The sequence below is a fragment of the Opisthorchis viverrini genome (assembly GCF_000715545.1).
Source record: "Opisthorchis viverrini unplaced genomic scaffold opera_v5_400, whole genome shotgun sequence".
Lineage (NCBI taxonomy): Eukaryota > Metazoa > Platyhelminthes > Trematoda > Opisthorchiida > Opisthorchiidae > Opisthorchis > Opisthorchis viverrini.
This window is the reverse complement of record NW_008752047.1, coordinates 178,568-199,481: the sequence shown is the minus strand read 5'-3', so window position 1 is coordinate 199,481 and position 20,914 is coordinate 178,568. Positions and strand designations below refer to the sequence as shown.

Here is a 20,914-nt window from a genome sequence, read left to right as displayed (position 1 = left end):
CAGATCCGTGAAAACCAAGCTGGGTTCCGTCCTGCAAGAGGTTGCATCAATCATATCTTCATCCTCCGACAGATTCTGGAACAGTGACACTGCTTCCAGCAACCAACAATGGTTGTTTTTCTTGATCTGAATGCTACCTTTGACTCTGTGGACCGCCAAGCACTATGACAGTGTCTGTGGAGCAAAGGTGTCCCCCATAAATTCCTGACCCTCATTAAGGCGCTTTACGCCAACTCCCGCGGCCGTGTAAAGGCCTACGGGAAGCTCTCTCTTGAGTTCAACACATCAAGGGGTGTCCGACATGGTTGTCCTCTTTCACCTTTCCCCTCGAACTTCGTCTTTGATGCGACCACGGAAGACTCACCACCGGCCTCTAATGCCTGTGGGGTCGAAATGCTCCCTGGGTCCCTGCTCACAGACATCGAGTGCGCAGACGACATAGCTCTTCTGGGATCTGACTCCGTGATAATGCAAACAATATTAAATAAGCTAAATAATTCTGACTCGCGGTTCGGCTTGTGCTTCACACCTGCAAAGATTAAAGTGCTACTGCGAGATTGGATGGGCTCGAACCCTAGGCTCATGCTTGTGAATGAACCGATTGAGATAGTAGACAAATTTATCTGCCTGGGCATCTGTATCAGTCCTGGTGGTCTCACGAAAGATGAAATTTCCATCCGGATTGGGAAGGCCAGAGCAGCTTTTGCGAACCTACGTCACCTGTGGCGTAGGCGTGACATCAGCTTCTCTGTCAAGGGTCGGGTTTACAATGGTGAGGTGCGCTCCATATTACTGTATACATCAGAAACCTGGCCGCTGCGCGCTAAGGACGTCAAAAGACTTTCAGTGTTTGACCATCGATGTCTTCGGAGCATTGCCCGAATCTGGTGGGAACATTCGGACGACCACGTGAAGGGTGGAAGAGGGCCAGAGGCGGTCAAACAATGACTTGGTAGCGAAGTATGAAAGTTAATGCCAGCAAACTCAGCTGCACTGGTCACCGCCGTCTTCCTGGATGGGGACCCCCACACGGGCCACATAATGGCTAGAGGCATTGTCAGACAGTCGTGCCCTCAATGGCGCTCGTGCATCTAGGCTATTGCCCCCAATGCATAGCTCCTTTTCCAACCCCCCACTTGACAGCCCACTAACAGTGCTGGATTAATTCACCAATTTGCCAGCTCCCGCCTGCAATGCGCAGCTGCCTTCCCCCTACACTCCAAATCATCGGTGAGCGAAACTGCGGCAGCTACAACCACTGTACGACGAGTACGCGGTTATTACAGCGAGATGGGCTAGACGGCCCAAGTGGTTAGAGCGCGAATTTACTGATCGGAAGGTCCGTGGTTCGAATCCGACCTCCGCCTCTCGACTTCCCCTGTCTAGGCTTGGGCAACCTGGCAGTATCCCAGCCCTCGTGCTTCCTTCGGGTGGCATGGCAGTTGGGCACCGAAATGGTGCTATAGCTGAACGGAATCAGGGGACGCAAGCCCGCTGTCATCTATCAACAATTGAGTTAATGGTGTGCCTTCCCCTATAAAACGCTTATTGAAGACGTGATGTCAATTTCCCGGCATAAAATAGGGTCGGCAACGTTCCGATATATCCACTAATGTTTTAAAGCTACCGTATTTATCTACCGTGCATTGTCGATAAAAGGCGACCCTCTGTCATTTCGGACTATGGCACGTATGTTGGTGAGCAGTGATGAAGTTGTACTTTTGGGTAGCCCATTGAGTGTTTTCCTAGTCCCTGATATGATACAACTGGACCAACTCTACTGGTTCAGTTATGTTCTGCATATGCGAAGTGGTCAACCGCCTCATCCTACCAAGTTTGCTCAAGACCGCTCTGACAGGAAGAAGACGTATGGCTAGGTTAGGAATGAAATGCCTAACAGTCGGCCTTACCCATAGCCATTCATACGGAATTCATCATCATCATCATCATTAGACAGCAACATCAGTGTTGACACTGGTGCTTCATTTTCAGATTCGAGTGCATTTAACGTCCCGTCAACGGCTTTACATCGTCAATGGGATGGAATCCTGTCATCAATGGCGCTGTTGTCTGCTCGCCTATCCATATCTGTTAGTCTTTTTTTCTACCTTAATGGATTCCTCATCTTGTACTTTTGTGCAGTAAACTGAGTATTCCGAGAAGATAATCGTTCTCGAAACAGTTTTGTTTCCATTGAACAGCATCAGAGCGGCGCTTCGGATAATCGGCATACTGTTCTGTGCATCTGCATTATATTTCAGAACCTGGAGGTCATTCATCCCTCCGATCTCTTATCTCTTCAAATGCCAGGAGTTAACACCTGCTTACAGCTGCTTACTAATGTCAATGTCCGAATCCAATAATCTAAATGCTCTTCTCTACTCGGAAGCATCATTTCTCGTGTGTAATGTTCTCGGGAAGCAATGCAGACTAAAGACAGCTTTGTACGGGAACGAGTTCTCTACCGTAAGTTTGACTTTGAAATATAACCTTTGTGTTCACGCACACCCCCACTGTTAGCTGTGATTGTCGGGCGAACATTCAAACATACGTTACTTCACTTTCATTTCGACCTCGGAAACGCCGAACGAATTTGGTCTCATTAGATAGGAAGATATACTGATCGATGAATATCTTGTGAGTGTACCGCAGCCAGTAATCTAGCGATGGTTCACTGGATATGGGGAATAATATATGTATGTGTTGGGAAGGCCATTCAAGAAATGCCGTGGGCCTATCCTGCTATTTCCAATTTTACACACNAAATGCCGTGGGCCCATCCTGCTATTTCCAATTTTACACACTGCGCATTCTTTCCCTAGGACGGCCTCGAATTCGATCGTACTTTTTAGACGAGTTGGCCCAATGGTTAAGGCGCGAACTTATTGAGCGAAAGGTCTTTGGTTCGAACCTAACCCCGGCATCTCGACCGCTTTAGTCCATGCTTAAGGAGCCCGGCAGTATCTCAGACCTCGTTTTTCCTCCGGGTAGCGTGGCAGCTATGCAGCGAAAGTGTTTTACAGTCGAATAATCAGTCTGTTTTGACTCACGCTGTAGATAGACATTTGTGTTCACATAGTACTTTCTCATGATGATCGCGTTATTCACTAAGCTTGGCAATTTTGTTTCCTACCCTTCACGGCCAAATTTACCCCAGAGGTGCGACCGTCTCCTTATCTGACACGGGGCCTGCTTTTTACTGGATTATGTGACTTGGTCCGTGGTTCGAACCGAACCTCAGGACCTCGACTGTTCCTGTTTAAGCATGCGCAACCTGGCAGTATCTCATCCTTCGTTCTTCCTTCAGATGGCACGGCAGCTAGGCACCGAAGAGGTGTTGTTGCTCGTCTTCTGATCTCGTTTTTTCAAAAGATCAGGATGTGAACAGGTCGCTGATGGATGAAGCAAGCGTCTTAACAGACAAGCCACGCATTTGATCTTCGTGAACACTTCGCAGAAATTGACAACATATCCCATTTTGATAGGTTTCCAGACTAACTGTCCACTTTCTGTGCTAATCATAAATGGCCAAAATTATTTTCTCGCTAGAAATATTTACATGTGATTGTGCTTGGTACGGGCTTGAGGTGGACTACTTCACCCTCACCATTGTACGTCAATTTCGATACAACTGACTGCTTGATTTTTCTGAAGTCGTACTACATATGTGCTTCATTAGAGAGGTATTTATAGGATCCTGTTCCTCCGTGATGATGGTAGGACGACTTGGTGCGCTTTCACAGGGGGATAGATTCACTTATTGGTATATTTTTGTGTAGGCTTCTGCTTTCCACCTCACACAGCATGTAAGAGTGTGGTTAAGAGTCTTCGATATCTTTAATTCACTTCCAAAAAACTGATTGCCATTTACCTTCCCCCTATCCTATTTCATAATTCGTACTGCAAGGATCTGAGAAAGCTGTATGCGTTGGCTTGCAAGACGTTGGATTCCCTCAGTCTGCTGCACGAAACTGTCAAACAATCCAAGCTTGTTCGCCGATACCCTGTGGAACATATTCCTTCGAAAAGAACCGACGGGACGGGCAGTTCCAGTGAATCACGGTTAACTGGCTGCCGGCACTGTCTGCTGTATGTAACGTTACATGATTTGTTGCTGGGCTCTTCTCGTTCAAATTACAAAATTTGGGCGAAGGAAATTTATCTTGTCACGCAAGATAAAGGAGCGATTTCAAGATTCCGTCATGCATACAAGGTGGTTAAGAAGGCGCGTAAGAAGGAGAACGAACGCACAGCCTGTATTCGTCCTGGTGAGATTGGAGCAATCTTTTCTATTAATTATGATACGCCGACTAAAGTTCTACTAACGAAGACGCTTAGGAATAACATGCAGTCGCTTTGTATTGTGTAATTTTCTTCTCTCGTTTGACCTTTCACTCAGCTAATCACCTTTGGTGGCTATTTTAGGCAACCCTTTGAACTATGTGCCAGCCCTAAAACTAACCGTGTATGAAACCATCAGTAGCGGGAAATGATAACCTGTTTGATCATCAGTAGTCTGTTTTCCTGGTAGAGTAGTCACATTAAATGGGCAACTAATAGAGCCGCACAGCTTGAGAACTATACTCAAACGAAACTTGTTAAGTGGGCTTGGTGTTATTCATCGGACTGTTGCAATAATATCAGTATACAGAGTGAACAGTAGATTGTACTTTTTTTCAGCTATTCCCACTTTGGCGGTTTACAGCTGCTCTAACAAAGACGCTTTGTGAACCCAAACAATCAACATGCTCTGTATTAACAGGGGAGCGCTATCCACCCCAACCGAAACTGATCTGAAGCTTTGGTGAGAAGGATTTTAAGCAGAAAAAAACAGGTCCAAACTAAGGTGATGAATGATTTGGCAAGTTGTGAAGTAATCTGGTAACATCTCACACTGGTGTACATTATTGTGAATACAATACCTATACTTCTTGGACATGTCAGAATGCTAACTGGTGAATAGACAGCGTCCCTCACTGGATTCCACTTAAACGACAAAGCGTTCCACTGCTGTTGGCAATTATGAGTATGAAATATCGGGTATCATGTGCCCAGCCCTCTTGAGTGGTTCAGAAAGTAGGTTGTGGTTACTGGTAACTTGATCAGCAGAAGTTTTTGTATGGTTGGAACGCCTTCATCAACCAAAAAAGATGATCGGATTGCTTTCAGAAGAAAAGCGATCCACAATGGATTGTGGTTCGCGTCCAAATTGCTCGACGGAATCGAATCATATTCCTCATAAGTTCCTGTACAGACTTAGCGGGGTCGCTTATCTCACCATAGGAGTAGTTAGAAGTCCACCTACGAATGCCCTACTATTTGTACTAACCTTGCTGGTTAGAAAATCTAGACTTACTCCTCACAAGCCATTCTACTTTCTCCCTGTTTCTGCGTTAGACAACCAGAATGACGCCAGGCTGTTGCTTCCATGCTACGCTCGGGTCAATAGACTCCGTGCAGATTTGGAATCAGTCCTGAAGGAACTCCAATCGGAACAGTATGCAGAGCTACAGGCCCCCGGAATAAGGTAGTTGTTTTGTTAGCAGTTCAGTTTATTGAGTCTATTCTGCAAGTGACGGCGTGTGTAATGATACAACCAGGTAGTTGCGTTGGAGAGATCAGCGGGTGAGGTAGTGAGCCCTGCTTATGTTTGGTTCACGCAGTCGTTTTTCGTTTTAGCTACTTATGAGTAGCTGCAAGGTCCGGTGATTTTTAGTCGCACCGCTTGAACAGTTTTCCTAGAGTTCAGGTGTGATCGTTCTGCTCAATCCTCAGGAAGGTGGGGAGATAACCCCATTAGAGCGCATAAGCAGCACACACTATTGGTTTTGTCTCTAAAGTGATCTAGCTTCGCAAAACATGTAGACTTAAGCCTATATCACGCACCTTTATTTCAATATGGAATTCTCGGCGGGTGCTCTGACACTCAGCAACATAGATTAGCAGCAGTCGGGCGCAGTTTGCGCATTAAATACACGTCCTTTGATGCCCAGAAGACACGGGTTTCAAAACTTCCAGACAATTGTGTGATATTCGGAAACTGTTCTCTATTTGTATTAGCGACCGCTTCGCAGTAGTTCATTCGTTGGCATGTGTTATTCCTCTGGCTGGTTCGAAAAAGACGTCGTCGGCTGAATTTCCGGAAGTCTGTGGAAAAGTATTCGTTTTCGTGTTTTATTCTCCCGCAAACTAGACTCTCTTCTCCACCTTATCTCTCCTCCACAACGCTATGTGAGCTGTGTTCCATTAACGTCGCCCCTTTTTCCGACAGGTGTCGTTTCCTTTTTAACTGGCATTAAATATGGATTTATGACTAATGTTTCATGTGTTTTACAGTGAAGCCGGCGTTGGGTATACAAAGCATGACAAAATGTTTGCTAGAATGGTTTCTGGAATCCACGTTAGGGGCATCATTTGAACGTGCAGATCGTTTCCGAACTTCTCACTTCTGCTGCCCTCTAGTCTTATTCCTCTAGATCGACAGAGTCACAGAGCCATATGCACATCTTGGCATTAATTGCTTGAAGTGTTACCTGTCCTTCCTTGGTGATAGCCGGGTCCAGAAAAAGATGTTTATGGTGTAGCATGTATTCTATTCTCAATCGTTTGATTCCGGTGTCGACGTTCTTGTTATCCCAGTATCAGTTCTGGGCGCGCTGTTTATTTCAAAGCAAAGCAAGACAATTATGACGGTTGTTTTGGGGAAGACAACCATGGGAAGATCCACAATAGCTTTGGACGATAAATCTTATCCCTGCCTTGGTGACTGCCATAGTTAGCCTCTATCGGGTCCGCTACATCCCGTGGGCAATCCTGGTCGTTTATTGAAAATTATTGTCTGATTATCGAACTCTCTTACCCCAGAGAAACTGTTATATTGAAAATTTTCTGGCTTGGTCATGATTCCTAAAACACGGAGTTGATCGAACCGCTAAGTTGATCTAGTTGTCAAGACATTGAAATTGCCGGCATCCCAATATCGGAACATAACAGAGCCCACAACTTTAGCTTTTCTGTTCCCGGTGCGTTTGAGATAAACACGTGTGCATATTCAATCCCTAATGGAATCAGTTTCTGCGCCTCATGTCTGGCTACAAAGATGAAACTACTGTTGAGTTGTTGATGACGAGGTCAGGTTCGAACCACGAATCTTCCGGTCAGTAAATTCGCGCTCTAACCATCTCGTCCCTTTTGTGTAAGCAACCCATGTACATCTTCCTGAAATAAGGCTTTGAGTGGTTTCTAATAGCTCTTACTGATGAATGTCTCACCATCCTGTGGTTTATTTGATTCTCATTCCAGGACAAGGAAGATGCTGCGTAAGCTGGAAGACAATCAATTCTATGTAGATTACCACCTTTCCCACAGTTTGCTTATATTTGCTCACGGAAGCCTATTGTACAAACTCCCGGCTGTTACCTCTCGGAAGCTTATAATTCAGGACAAGGTAAGTGTGTATTAATGTGGAATTCTACGTAATTCTACCTTTCTTATAATACCTAGAGGCACCTACCCTATGGATTTTCTAACGGGAAAATATATGCCTTACGAGATGCAGGGTTCACACGAAACGAGGTCACAAGCGTGATTTTTTGGAATATATCAGTCTTGGACTCAGTCACACAAGTTAAACACGTCCTATCAAGCCATCTGTTCTTGTCATCATCATCTTGGGGTGTGAGAACCGCGCACATACTGTACAGTGGTTATAGCCGCCACAATTTCGTTCGCCGACCATCTGGAGAGGTAGGGGAAGGATAGTAGTGCATTGGGAGTGGTAGTTGATATAATTGATGCGTGAACGGAGGGGTGGCAACGAGGTATTCACCGGGGAAGTTGTGTATTGAAGGCAACAGCTCGGGTGCATGCGCCGTTGAGCGGGATACTATGTCATATCCGACTACGTGCATCTTGGGATCCCAATCCGGAGATGACACCGACCAGCACAGCTGAGTTTGTCAAGTCACCATCTGACCTCCCTTGGCTCGTCACCAGTTTTCCCGTTGTTATGTGAAAAGCTCTCTTTGGGGCAGTTTGTCGACTGGCATGTGGAGCAAGTGACCCAACAAGCGCAACGTATGCAGTGTGATCAGCTCATCTGTCGAAAACCATTCGACTTCACTAACCACTAGACTCGAACAAAACTCCGAAGACACCGACTGTCAAACACTAAAAGTTTATAAAAATTTGTTGTTGACTCAAATGGGCCATATTTCCGACCCAGGTGACAAGACGGAGATCTCCAGAGCATTATAAACTCGATCCTTGACGGATAGGGTGATGTCACGGGTGATACAAGTTCCCGGTTGGAATAGAAATGTTGATTTTGGCTAGACCACTGAAACTGATACAGATTCCCAAGTAGGTAATTTTATCTGCTATCTCAATAGGCTCACCCGCACGCACGAGATTCGGGTCCGGGCCCACCCAGTCTTACAACAACACTCTATACTGTGGGTGTGAAGCGCATGCCCTCATCACCATTAGGATGATGGTCAGCAAACATACAGAGGCTTGTTGCAAGCCATCACCTGGCCTAAACATGGTGACACGATAGTGGACACTTGTTTCTCATCAAGGTACCGGTGTTGTCTGTCAATTCCTTTAGGTTTCAGCTTAATATACGGCGCCCATTTTCAGTATGATATCCTGCCAATAATCATGTGGACTACCCATTAACATACCGTCAAGGTGGTAACTGACAACCTGGCTTTATTTCACTAACCATACGATTGGTGATGTGCTCAGGATGACAATATCAAGCGGATACCTATTGGAAAATTGAACAAACCTATCGCGTTGTTTGTGTGAGGCAGGTGGACCAATGAGTGCATTGGTGACCCAGTGCAGGGAGATCCTGACATGAAATAGCCTAAAAGGAAATTATCAAGCGATTTTCATAATATCTCCTTTTGCAACGGGTTACTCAGCACGAACAGGCACGAGTTGCCCGGAAACATCGCAACCGAGAGATTCAGCTAGGTTCCAGGTGAGTCTCTCGAAAAACCAAATTAGTTTGCAGGTGAGGGTATTTCGGCAAATAAATGTACTTCTTTAGGTATCAAATAACGACCAATCGTAGGAACATGGCCTTTGTTCTGTACTTTGTCTATCCGTTTGCTCAGTTGTTAACAAAAAACGAAATCCCTCAAATTCGTGAATATATCGCAACCATTTTTCCTCTTTGTTGAAGGCAAGCTGCATTGTCCCTGAGGTCTTGCGACCCAATCCAAACGCGGATGTTTTGGATGCTTGCGCTGCTCCGGGAAACAAAACGCTCCAGCTTATCGAAATGATGACTCCACAAGCTACCGTCTTTGCTATCGACAGAGACCCAACCAGGTCTGTTATTCTGTGTAGATGGGGATGGCATTTCTTTCTAGCAAAATGTTCTGGTGTGCACCTAGTGCCCGCCAAATAAGCGGACACAAATTACAAATCCATATTTTCTGGGTCCACAATTTTGATCCTATCGGTTTAAGAATATGATAAACAAGAGGTTAAGTCTACCGTGAAAACCAAATTGATACGCAAATGAGTTTATTTGTCCAAATTTGTGCAATTTGGGTTCTAGTGGAACAAAAGGTTGAGGGATACTCAGAGACTGCGCCTGCTTGATGATCCCCGATAAGGACGAAACCGGTCGTGGGCTATCGAACAGTCTTCAGCAACCACGCGAGCAGTTTCCTTTTCTATCAAGCACGTTTTCACTGCTGCTTGGTAGCCCGGGTCCTCGACGTCTGAGTTGAGAGCATTTAGTTAGGTTTTCGTTCATCCATCTAAGTGGCACCACTATCCTGTTCATGATTTGGATGATGAAATCGGTATGACAATTTCCGAATCAAGCTTGTGGGATACATCTTGAGACCAGTCTGACTGTGGATGTTGTATGGTGGTGTGGGGTTGTTTTTCTCTCCGAAGAATTGACGAATATCCGTTTCATGCACCGGGGGCTAAATCTTCCTAGTGTTTTAGTGTCCAACTCAAAGAGGCGGTTTTGTAGGCTTCTACATGTATTGGGCGCATGGAAGCCTTGCTCACTTCATAAACGATTTTCATCCACTCCACAGCGGCTTCGATAACCATGTTTGCTCGTGCATGGGTTTGAGGGAGTTCGACTGAACCTGAAATATGATCACTCAGATAGACATCCCTCCATTTTCCTCCGTTCCTCAGTACATCTCGGTTTGGTTTGCCTCGCTCCGCTTCCTTGTGGTTTTGCTTGATCAATATTTCCCGACACGTTTTCTTGTTGACTTTATTCCAACCTAATCACTTTTTAGATTCCGAACTCTGTGTAACAATCTACATAGCTCTGGTGTACAGCGGTTATCTATCTCTGGTTCACTCATAGTGGATAATCTGCCGGATCCAGAAACTGCCAGGACAACGAAACTTCCATGCAGCCAACCACGAGTCGAAGCGATCTGTCAAGACTTTTTGAGTTTGGATCCTATGGATTTGAAGTTCAGTCGTGTTGAGTCCATCCTCCTGGATCCCTCCTGTTCCGGCTCTGGTTTGGTCGCTCGTCAACCAGAGGGAACTGGTCCAGTGCTTTCCTCGGGCTACTCAAACATGGGTGAGGATGATATGAAGGGCGAGGATATTTCCAGGCGTCTTGAGAGACTGTCGAATCTACAGGCACAACTGCTGAGACATGCGCTGAGTTTTCAAAACGTCCGACGTGTTGTTTATTCGACTTGTTCCGTACGTTCGGAGGTAAGCCATCTCGCTTTGAAACAACCTCTTACTTTACATATTCAAAGTTATTCCTGGGACCTCTTTTGCTTACGACAGGGGGCTCCTACTTGTATCTACTATACTCGTATCTGAGCAGTTATTTTGTTCCAGCTGTTCAACAAAAAAACCGATGCTGTCACTACCTATTTGCATTTGCGTTTGCTGAACCCGTCAGAGCGGGTCAGTCTGTGAGACAGTGAATCCAACTATAATGAGTGGTCTTCATGCTGGCCGCTAGTTGTACCGGCCAGAAGGTATATGCTATGGAGATCGTTTTCGCCCTCTGATCCTAATACAAGGTCAGTGTACATGGTTTCATTTCAGTTGGATGATACTCCGAAGACCGATTCGCCACAGCCGACGTTACAGCACTCCCTCTATCTAACGACCCCTTTGGCTGTGCGTGGCACTCGCGATCGTCGGGCTTCCTTCGTAATATGATCAGCGATCTGATACGAATGAATTAGCTGGATATGGTCAGCACGAGGGCTGGGATACTGTCAGGTTGCCCAAGCCTAGACAAGAGTAGTCGAGAGGCAGTGGTCAGGTTCGAACCATGGATCTTCCGGTCAGTAAATTCTCGCTTTAACCAGGTGATCAACCGACGTTGAGCATCCACAAGCTCGAGTCTTCATAGGTTAGATATCACTCGTTTGGAAAGCTGAAACCGCTGACCTATGAATCGAATTTCATCTCTGGCTTATGCTGTAGAGTTGTAATGACTAACAATCACAAAGAAAACCGACTAGAGATCGCGGTGCTAGTTAGAGGAACGGACCAAGACTGAAAATCCTTCACATCCTTTGCGCACTTTTGGGTGTATCAGTTGAGAACGTTGCTTGTTCGGTGTAAAATGACCCACACTTTCCTGGCAGATAGGTTTGAATCCAGGCTTGTGCCTCTTCTTCTGGGCCGAATAGATTTCACCATGTTTCCTTCCTGGAGTCAGATTTCACAGGAACTCCGGCTGATGAGTACTAACAAGAACACTATGGAATCTGACGCTGGAACACATTTTGATACATGGTCATGTGTACAACTGTTAAACAGAATATGCTGATTATAACCCATTAACTTCTCTTCATAATATAATTATTGAACGGTCTATGTGAGTCGTACCGATTTGATGATGGTTTTATCGATGCAGACGACAATACTATCATGTATATCACCCTAGAACACCCTTTAGGGATTACACAGTTGGGGGGGGGGTGGAGTGTAAGTTTTACATGAAATCTGTCGCTCCGCGTGAACGTTGCCTACATAGCGAACTAAATGTTCGTTTCATCTGTCATAACTGCAAGTTTCCCTCATAATTTGATCTGTAGTTAACGGTTTTCAGAGCGAGCACCTTGGTGATTCTGAGGTGTTCTCCTCGTGAGAGGGCAATCCTGTACTTATGGTGTATGTGGAAAGATAATATGGTGTGTCTATCGAAAAAAACGTTCAGTTGATTCCACATACTACACAAAGTACACATGTTTGAAATACCCATTCCCAAGAGTTCTCTTTGGCCTGGTCACGGAATGAGTCTACATCCAACAAGCTTCTTACCCCTCACTATTTTTTCCTCCCTAGGAAAACGAGGCGGTGGTCCTGGAAAATCTTGAGCGCTTCCATGGTCAGTTCAAACTCGAGACAATTTGGCCGGCCGATAATTCGGATGCTCGACGAAGGTGGCTACATCGTGGTCTCTCCGAAATGGGATGCGAGGCCTGTCTTCGTGCCTCTCCGGAGAGCGATTTAACCAACGGATTCTTCATCGCCTCGTTTGTTCGCGTCTCGGAACCTCCCACAGAATCTGGATTGAAGAGACCTGCTGGCGAAAAACCGGTCTCGGGGGAGAAGAAAAAGCGCAAGAAGCGGAAAAAATGAAGCTGTACTCTGTGAACTCACAAATAAGGATCACCAAGGATTATCTCAAGGCTAATGCATATGAAATCGACTTTTACACCATACACCTATTTTTGTACATTCTTTGCTTTTTCACCGGTTATCGTGCGAGTAATTTGTTATGTTCTGTTTTGGGATTCAGCACGTTTCCGATGACAGACGAGTCTTCAGGGCTCCAAGGATTGTGAAATCTTGGTTTGCGCACATCCATGTAATTGTACTCGGGTAGAAATGTAACGTATTGTGGAGATGGTATCCTTGATTTAACTAGGAAAACAATGTGTTCATAGTAAAGGGGTTTTTATGGGGGGGGGGGAAGTGTACCTAAATTGGCTTCCGCATTGTATGGTGGCTTTGAACAAGTTCACGGATTTGTCGGCCCACGTTCAGTGGTTTTTGTATCAAAACTGAACAGGTCCACAATGCTGTCAACAGACCAACTATATCAGTTCACGGTAGGATGAACTCTGGTCCAGGATTTCGTTTTTGTCACTTCATGCAATTAAAACGTGATTAACAAGTCGATGCACTTTGAGAATACACCCAACTTCGATGGGGTGATAGCGAATTGTTCTCTAATGAATTAAGTACAGGTCAGTTCTTCGCAAGGGATCTGGTGTTGCAATCATTGTTGAACATTATGAATATTCCTAAGCAGCTCGTTCACAAGTTAATTTTTTTCTCAGCTCAACGAGTGTACCAGTACAGTTCGCTCCTTTTTAGTTGGTTTCACCTTTGATTGTGCATATTCTAAGCCTGTCATTCTATGGACTTTGAGGTTACTGCTGTAGCCATAACCTATAAGTGATTGTAGTCTTGTTAGAAACATTGTCCCCTGAACAAAAGCGTCGGATAAAACGAAGACAGTGTCCTTTTCCTCCAATTTTCCTAGCGGTTCTGGACTACTACTGTCAATCTGTGAGGTTCAAACCTTTGCTTGGTTGCACATATAGCGTAGGCCGATTAGGCAGGGCAGTGTCCCACGCCGTTCCCAACCGTGTGGGTATATACGCCCTGTTGTGTGCAGGTTTGGACCAATCCTGTAACCAGTTATCTACCGATGTTCCCGAACCAGACGTCCAATGTAACACTGTCCTGTTTTGTCTTGGGAACCGGTGAAAGACAGCCCATGAACTAATGACACTCACCTACGGCGTATCTTACAATGGGTCCAGTTTTTTTTATCTACTCCAGATTCTCCTTCTGATAGCACCAACTAGTTCGATGGTGGCCTTGTTGTCTCCCTGAAGTAGCTTGAAATATTGATGTGGTGCGCTCTTTAGGGATTACCTGCTCAAGGGTTTGCAATATTCGGTGTAGTCTGTGCAATGAATTTAGCTTTATTATTCCTCAAAATAAGATCTTCCTTAAGTAAAGTGATATCGCTTTTTTGATTGAGAAACGTAGGCGTTGCTACTACTGATGTGACGACAGTAGGATGCGCAAGCCATATTTGATGACTGATTTTCATCCGTTTTGTCCTGGAGGAAATATCCGGTTGGAGGTTGCCATCCATGACCGAAGCCCTTCCCCATGCAGTCAGTGGGATGCTTGCTGAAGTCAGAAGTAGCTGCCTACAGAGTGAACCTAATAGGCGGTAATTGTATCTTCGGTAGGGTTCATGAATGTGGGTTACTGTTTTCTGTTCATAGTGGAAACAGTGGCTAATCAATGGATTGTAGTCCTGAGTAAAGGTTCATGGGAAAGTGGATGATCAGAACTTTCAGGATACACAAAGATTTGAGTTGTGCTTCATGCGATCGCTTGTATGCATGACTCTCTCTCTCGAGAATTCTATTGCAAACGCTTTGCCCTACTGTAATCCTCCATGAATGCATGAACCTCGGCCAAAGCGAAGCAGAAAAATCTGTGTGACTTTTCTGTTTCTGATGACGCACAAGTCTGAAGAAGTTAGTTGGGAAATTTTGGGTTTAACGATAGCCGTGTGACGACTTCATAGTTTGCCGTTGTCTCTCATAGTTTGATATTTTTAGTCCAAAATCCTCCCGTAAGTTGAGCTGTTGACGCATTTGTTGACTGAAGATTCCCGCTTTGTTGGTGAGCAATGGAGCCCGAGATAACGCAGCGATTAAGGCGAGAACTTACCGATCCGAAGTTCCGTGATTGTAACCCGACTCCAGCATCTCAACCGCTCCTGTCTAGGCTTGAGTAACCTGACAGTATCTCTGCCCTCGTGTTTCCTTCGAGTGGCTCAATCTAGGCTCTGGAAGGTTGTTACAACTGAACGATGGTGAGTGGTCCTGTGGCTGACGATCAGGAAATGCCTTGAGATTTCTGTTGGTAACTCATGCTGCATCTGACAGGGACAGGACTCCAAACCTGTCTTTAATTTCCGTGTGCACAACACAACACGGGGAGATGTGTTACTGAATTTGCGCGCATCTTGGTAAGGGTTGTTTCTGCATCTTCCCGTTGGTTCTGATGCCCGGCATCTCGATTGGAGGGATCTGCTCCTCTAGAAATGGAAAAATGGGGCAAATGAACACCAATGCGCAAGTAGGCAACTCAGGATTATCTGAGGATAGTTTCGATATCTCATGAATGATATGTTTATCTTTGTACACCATGATTTTGCTGATTCATCAGCCCTCTAGCCGTCAAGCCCTTCACATTCCCTGTTCTCCTTTTACAGGAGCAGGACGAAGTATCCACGGATGTTACCATGTCTGAAACTACTGGGGTAAGTCTTTCTTTGGGAATGTAGACCATTGTAGTTGAAAAACCTGTATGGTACGTTCGATAAGTGTTGTCTCAGAAAGATAGCTCGTGTAGGCTGGTGCCGGCGAATCCGCAACGAGACGTTTGGGAAGCGAATATTCGGTTGTACAACGGAGACTTTAGTCAAAGAATGTCTTCCACCGAAGGCCGTGATAACCTGATCATGTATTGCGCATGCCGAATAACGGTTTTCCATGCCCCATTCAGAGTAACACAAACAGTGAAGATGATCAACCCTTGATCTGGAAAGAAGGAATGAGAGAGATTAAGAAAATCTGTGTACTGTCGGTGCGATTCGCCTTCCAGGATGGAGTTCGACGGGTCCCTGCTGTGAGTGGCTAGAGACGCTGCAACATATGGCCGCCAGTCGATGTCAGTGGTGTTCTTGTCAGTTTCTATCCAGTTTCTGGTGGTGCAGACACCTCTTCATGATTGTGCTAGGCTAGCATGTAATTCCTTCCTGATCCACTTTTCTCCTTTTCTTCACAGCAAAGCTATCAAAGAAACCACGTTTGTACGACAGCGAAGCATCAGTATTGAGCTTTGATGTTATGCCATCGGTGATGATGACCGTAGAGCTCCATTTTGGCGCGTCTGTTAGCTATATTAGTTGTGTTAATTCTAAGATGATTGCTTGGACCCAACGTATGATGTAAGTCCCTAGACGGGGAAAACAGTCGATTCAGTTTCAGAAATTGTTACTCGGTTCACATATTCACCGGACTGTATTCAAACAACATTGAAATTCCTCATTAATGGTGATGGACGAGGAAATCAAAATGCCTGAGCAGATCGTTTTTAGTTCAAGGGTTTTTTGTGGTTATACAGTGATACTCCATGAGGATGTCTACCCACCTCTAAAGTAGAGTGTTTTCAAGAACAGCTGAATCACCTGATCCTGAAATTTTCTGCACCGCCATTTCTTCTAAATTGGCGCTTTCAAGTGAAGTACAGGCTGATTGCCTTGGCACATGTCTTTGCTGTACACGTGCCGACTTTAGCAAGATAGCGAAGATTGACTACTCGAGAACCTGGTTGACGGGTATACTATTTATTTGGACGTCGTACAAGCCAGTCAATCCCGCGCTGTAGCACCTGGCGTTTGTTAGGGCTTTCTGTTCTGTCCCATGTAGCTGGTACTCTCCGCCAGTTAGGTCTGTTCATTTTCGTCCAACGGAACTAAATTTTACTGCGTCTCATGATGGTAACGCGGTCCCAGTTCGTTCAAAGTGGGGAGGACGACAAACAAATCAAAAGTGATTTCACCGTATAACGGAAATGCTCAATGGTCGCAGCTTTTATGCCGTGGCCGGGATCTTTGGCTGCATCGTAATGAAATGTTGGGGAAAGATATTTTAACAGAGGAAAATTTCAGAGTTTCTAGAGTCAGAAATGACCTATATTTTTTGAAATGAACACAAAATAGCGTCAGAATTCACTTTCAACTGAACAATTCATCAGAGCTAGGGGTGGATCAATGGTTAAGGTTCGAAGCTCTTCTCCTTAAGGTCGGTGGTTGGATTTAACCCCGGTATCTCAACAGCTCCCGTCTAGGCTTGGACAAGCTGACAGTATCTCTCCCCTTGTGCTTCCTTCGGGTGGCGTGGCAGCTAGGTACTGAAAGGATACTACATCCGAACGGTTACTATTTAAGCGCCATGTCACACCGCGTTTCATTTACTCTGTTATCGGATCGCGTTAATCACTATTTCCACATACTGACACTTTGATTTAAAGAATTCCAGACATTTTTCTTTCCAGTGTATCTGGTGTGATTTTGTTTGGTGCGGAATTCTCAGATTTCAGCCAGTTTTTTTGGCTTAGTTCAACATCAGCTTGTGAATTTATTGCATTCAAAACTCAATTACACAGTCAATGTGTAGGTGGATGCAACTTTCTACAGAGATAGGTATAGTCCCCAAATTTCAACCAATATTTTGACCTAACTGACCACCAGATTGCATGTATCAATTAGCGTAAAGAACGTTTTAATTTCTCTCTCTCTTAGATTGAGGAAGGTCCCGATAACTCTTCCTCCTCGAGACGTCAAATCAAACGGTTAGAAAGTTACATCCGACGGAAAGAGGTAAGTTGCTGTCAGATTAAATATTCTGTTTCAATCAACCCAGACGAGACGGGAATTACGCAAAGCCTACAAGAACCGACGAAAAGCTAAACGAGCTCTGTCGGATTATTTACAAACCGAGAAACCGAATTCAGAAGGTTCTTCAGATGTCCCGCGGTCCCGGAAGGCACTGTCACACGCTCCGCGGATGTCAGAATCACCCTGTTCAACGAAAATAGTGATTGATTGCGCTCATGATCACCTGATGTCATTCAAGGACATTTGCAAATTGGCCAATCAGGTATGCATTAGTATAGAACAAATTCGTAATTTCAGCTCAATGACCATATTTCATGTTAGTATATTTAAGTAGTTTTTCTCAGCAACCTGCCATGTACTACCATATGAGATATCTTTGCATGACAGTCGGCGAATTTTCCAAGGTTGGTGAGCGAACAGTGGTCTGTTTGCTGTGGAAACTAGTGCATTCATTTACTGATTCGTGCTTAACTTTCTGACAGGATTTGTCAGGATTTGCCGTAGGTTTTTTCCCAAGTTGTGCCACGTGGAACTCCTGTCATTGAGAAACATTACATAGTTACTTTCAAACGTGGTGGAGATAGTTCATTTTTAACCTCATGCTCGATTGAGCTATCAGGTTTTCCTTACTCGCAATGTTCTTCCCGCGATACGTGAGACGCTGGTTGCTGATTGCTGGAAGAACTCCCCTTTCAATCGCCGGCATCTCTTAAGAACGACCAGACACCCAATACAATTTCCCAAGGCAAATTACACTATATTTCCACATACTGATAAAAAAGTGTGTTCGTGGTTTTAAGAAAGGGGCCAACGATCAATCCGATGACATTTATACAAGGAACCGAACCCGGATATCAAATTACGCTATTTTTCCACATAGTGATAAAAAAGTATGTTCATGGTTTTGAGAAAGGGGCCAACGGTCAATCCAATGGCATTTATACAAGGAACCGAACCCGGATATCGAAACGTAGTTCACGATACAATCTACCGGATGCAGGTTCATCCTTTCTACAGGAAACGGCCTCGGTGTCGGTCTTCTATTTTTTACTTGGGAATGTTGCTTTTTATGGAGATTGCGGAGAAGCGAAGGAAGTCTCTTGGCAAGGAAGCGTTCAGCTGTAGCACCCTACCGGTGCCTAGCTGCCATGTCACTCGAAGGAAGCAAGCTTTAGGCAAGCAGACGTTTACTTCCGCTGAGAGTCCACTTGACTATGTGTATTTCGCAATGCATTATCCCCTCCCAAGGGGGCCCCCCTGAGAAGCCACAATAGCATTCGTCTTCAGCCGTGATTCAGTGTAACGCCTGCCCGAAGAGAGGTCACTACCCGGGAGAGGTCAGCATATCCCGTTCCTTTTGGTTACTGTTTATTTTCTTCACCTTTAGTCGATGTTTCGATTCGTAACTTGTTCTCACCGTTACGCATTCATTAGCCATGTTTATTGTGCTCGCCGCGTTCCTCTGGTTGCCATCGTCGCAGATTATACTGCTGCAGTACGGGTTCTCTCAACAGTGGATATGTATTGAGTTATAGGCTGCCTTGATTCAACGCAGCTCCTTTGTTTGTAGCTTGCTGGTTGTGTCGGTACACCCGGTGTTCTCCTCATTACTATTTACCCTCTTTGTTTTCCTGCAGATTACAAATTGCTATGCTTTCAACCGTCGACTGGTCACCCCTGTCCAATTATATGTTACTGGCCTGAAAGCAGACAGTCAAGTTGCGGACCCACCCACAGTACGGCTACGTGACAGACTTGCGTTGGCTGGGTCCGAACACTGGGATATTCATTTGTGTGATGTACGCGTAGTTCCTGTCTCTTTCATTCTTTATGTTCCATCTTGGTAAAATGTATTTTTGTCGAATATCCCTCCCAAATGAATTGTTTGATGTCGTCATCGCGGACGCACTTGCTCTTCCAAATTTCCACTTTATTGTGAATCTCAATTAGCTCAGTGGTGAGGGCGCGAACTTACTGACCCGGAAGATCTGTGGTTCGAACCCGGCATCTCAGTTGCTCCTGCCTAGGTTTGGGCAGTTTTGGTCTCTCGTGCTTCTTTTGGGTGGCTGGTCGTAAAAATAGAAATCGTCAAGCGGTTACACCCTTTTGGTGCCTAACTGCCATGACCAAAGAAAGTGCGAGGGCTAGGATACTGTCAGGTTGCTCAAGCCTAGACATGGCGTGAAAACTGCCTGAGTGGAAACAGGTATGAATCTACCCAAGCGCTTCGATGACCGCCTCGCCTCAGTTCCACCATCTGGCTGGTTGCTAGGCACCCAATGTGTGTTACGTCTGAACAATTATCATTATTTATTGTGGAGTTCGTGAGATAAGACCACTTCTACTCAATACTCGAGATTTAGATGACTCCTTGCATAACGGTTCATCAGATTCATGACAATGAGTTATATGGTGAGAACCTTCGTTTACAGTGTACACACCTGATTTAGATAAGTCGTAGTCAGTACGTTATTTTGCAACTCTCCCGAGTGAAACGATCATACTTCAGTGACTTCCCCATTTTTCTGCAATATCAATTTTTATGGGCTTTTTAAACTGATTTGCCATTAGTTGTTTTTTTTACCTTGTGTGTTACGCTAGCTTCACACCTATATGGGCGACATGAAGTCCTGCAAATGAATTTGTTCTCATCGGATCACAACTTGATATTCTTTCCTCTTCAGTGTATACGTTCTTGCTTCCTCACCTATTGGGATTTATATGCTTTGCCTTCCGTAGGAAGATTATTGGGAAATGTTTGATGCGCAGTCCATTGTCTACCTGTGCGCCGAATCCCCCGTGCTCCTGCCTGACCAGTTTCTCAGTACGCCACCTCCCACCAACATGGAAGAGTTAGCCAGACCAATATCTTCCGAGGATGTCTTTGTCATTGGAGGTTTGGTGGATCACAACCATTTTCTGGGACACTGCTATGAGGGAGCGGTCAAGCGAGGCTACCGAACTGCCCGTCTTCCCATCGCTGAATCCGGAATGGTTTTGAACGGACGTAAAGTGTTGAGCACACTTCAGGTATTTGAAGCCCTCGCACCGGTCGTGGCTGGTTCAATGACCTGGTCCGAAAGCCTAAACGCCGCTATACCTCCACGAAAGAAGTTGCGTTCTCCGGACTGATGAGATTTTTCTACTTGCTTATCTTTCCCATCCTTATTACGGACCTGTATTGTACAGATAATAAGATACACCGTTATTGTTAACCCTGAAGTACTGTCATGTCTTTTGGTTGCTTGGCTGAGCGAAATCCGAAGGATAGACGTGGTAGGACCATACCGGTATTCTTGTGAATGGTTTCCTCTATAAAAATATACTGGGGTATCTCGAATATCCTACCAACTGAACCATGAAGCCGTCTTTGTGCAGCAAATTCAGCTGAAGTATACCATAAACGAGAGACTTGACTTGAATTCAGTTGAGTCTTCC

General features: G+C 45.1%; 1 protein-coding gene across 1 annotated transcript; it reads left to right on the top strand.

The window, feature by feature from the left end:
- Positions 1–219: 219 nt before the first annotated feature.
- On the top strand, positions 220–20,697 carry T265_15212 (hypothetical protein; the record flags this gene model as incomplete). Its single annotated transcript, XM_009177067.1, has 10 exons — positions 220–772; positions 5,170–5,527; positions 7,303–7,447; positions 9,194–9,342; positions 10,284–10,719; positions 15,287–15,334; positions 17,381–17,458; positions 17,502–17,738; positions 19,114–19,275; positions 20,216–20,697. Coding segments are annotated over 10 exons (2,559 nt in total), but the record flags the coding sequence as incomplete, so codon positions are not given.
- Positions 20,698–20,914: the final 217 nt, after the last annotated feature.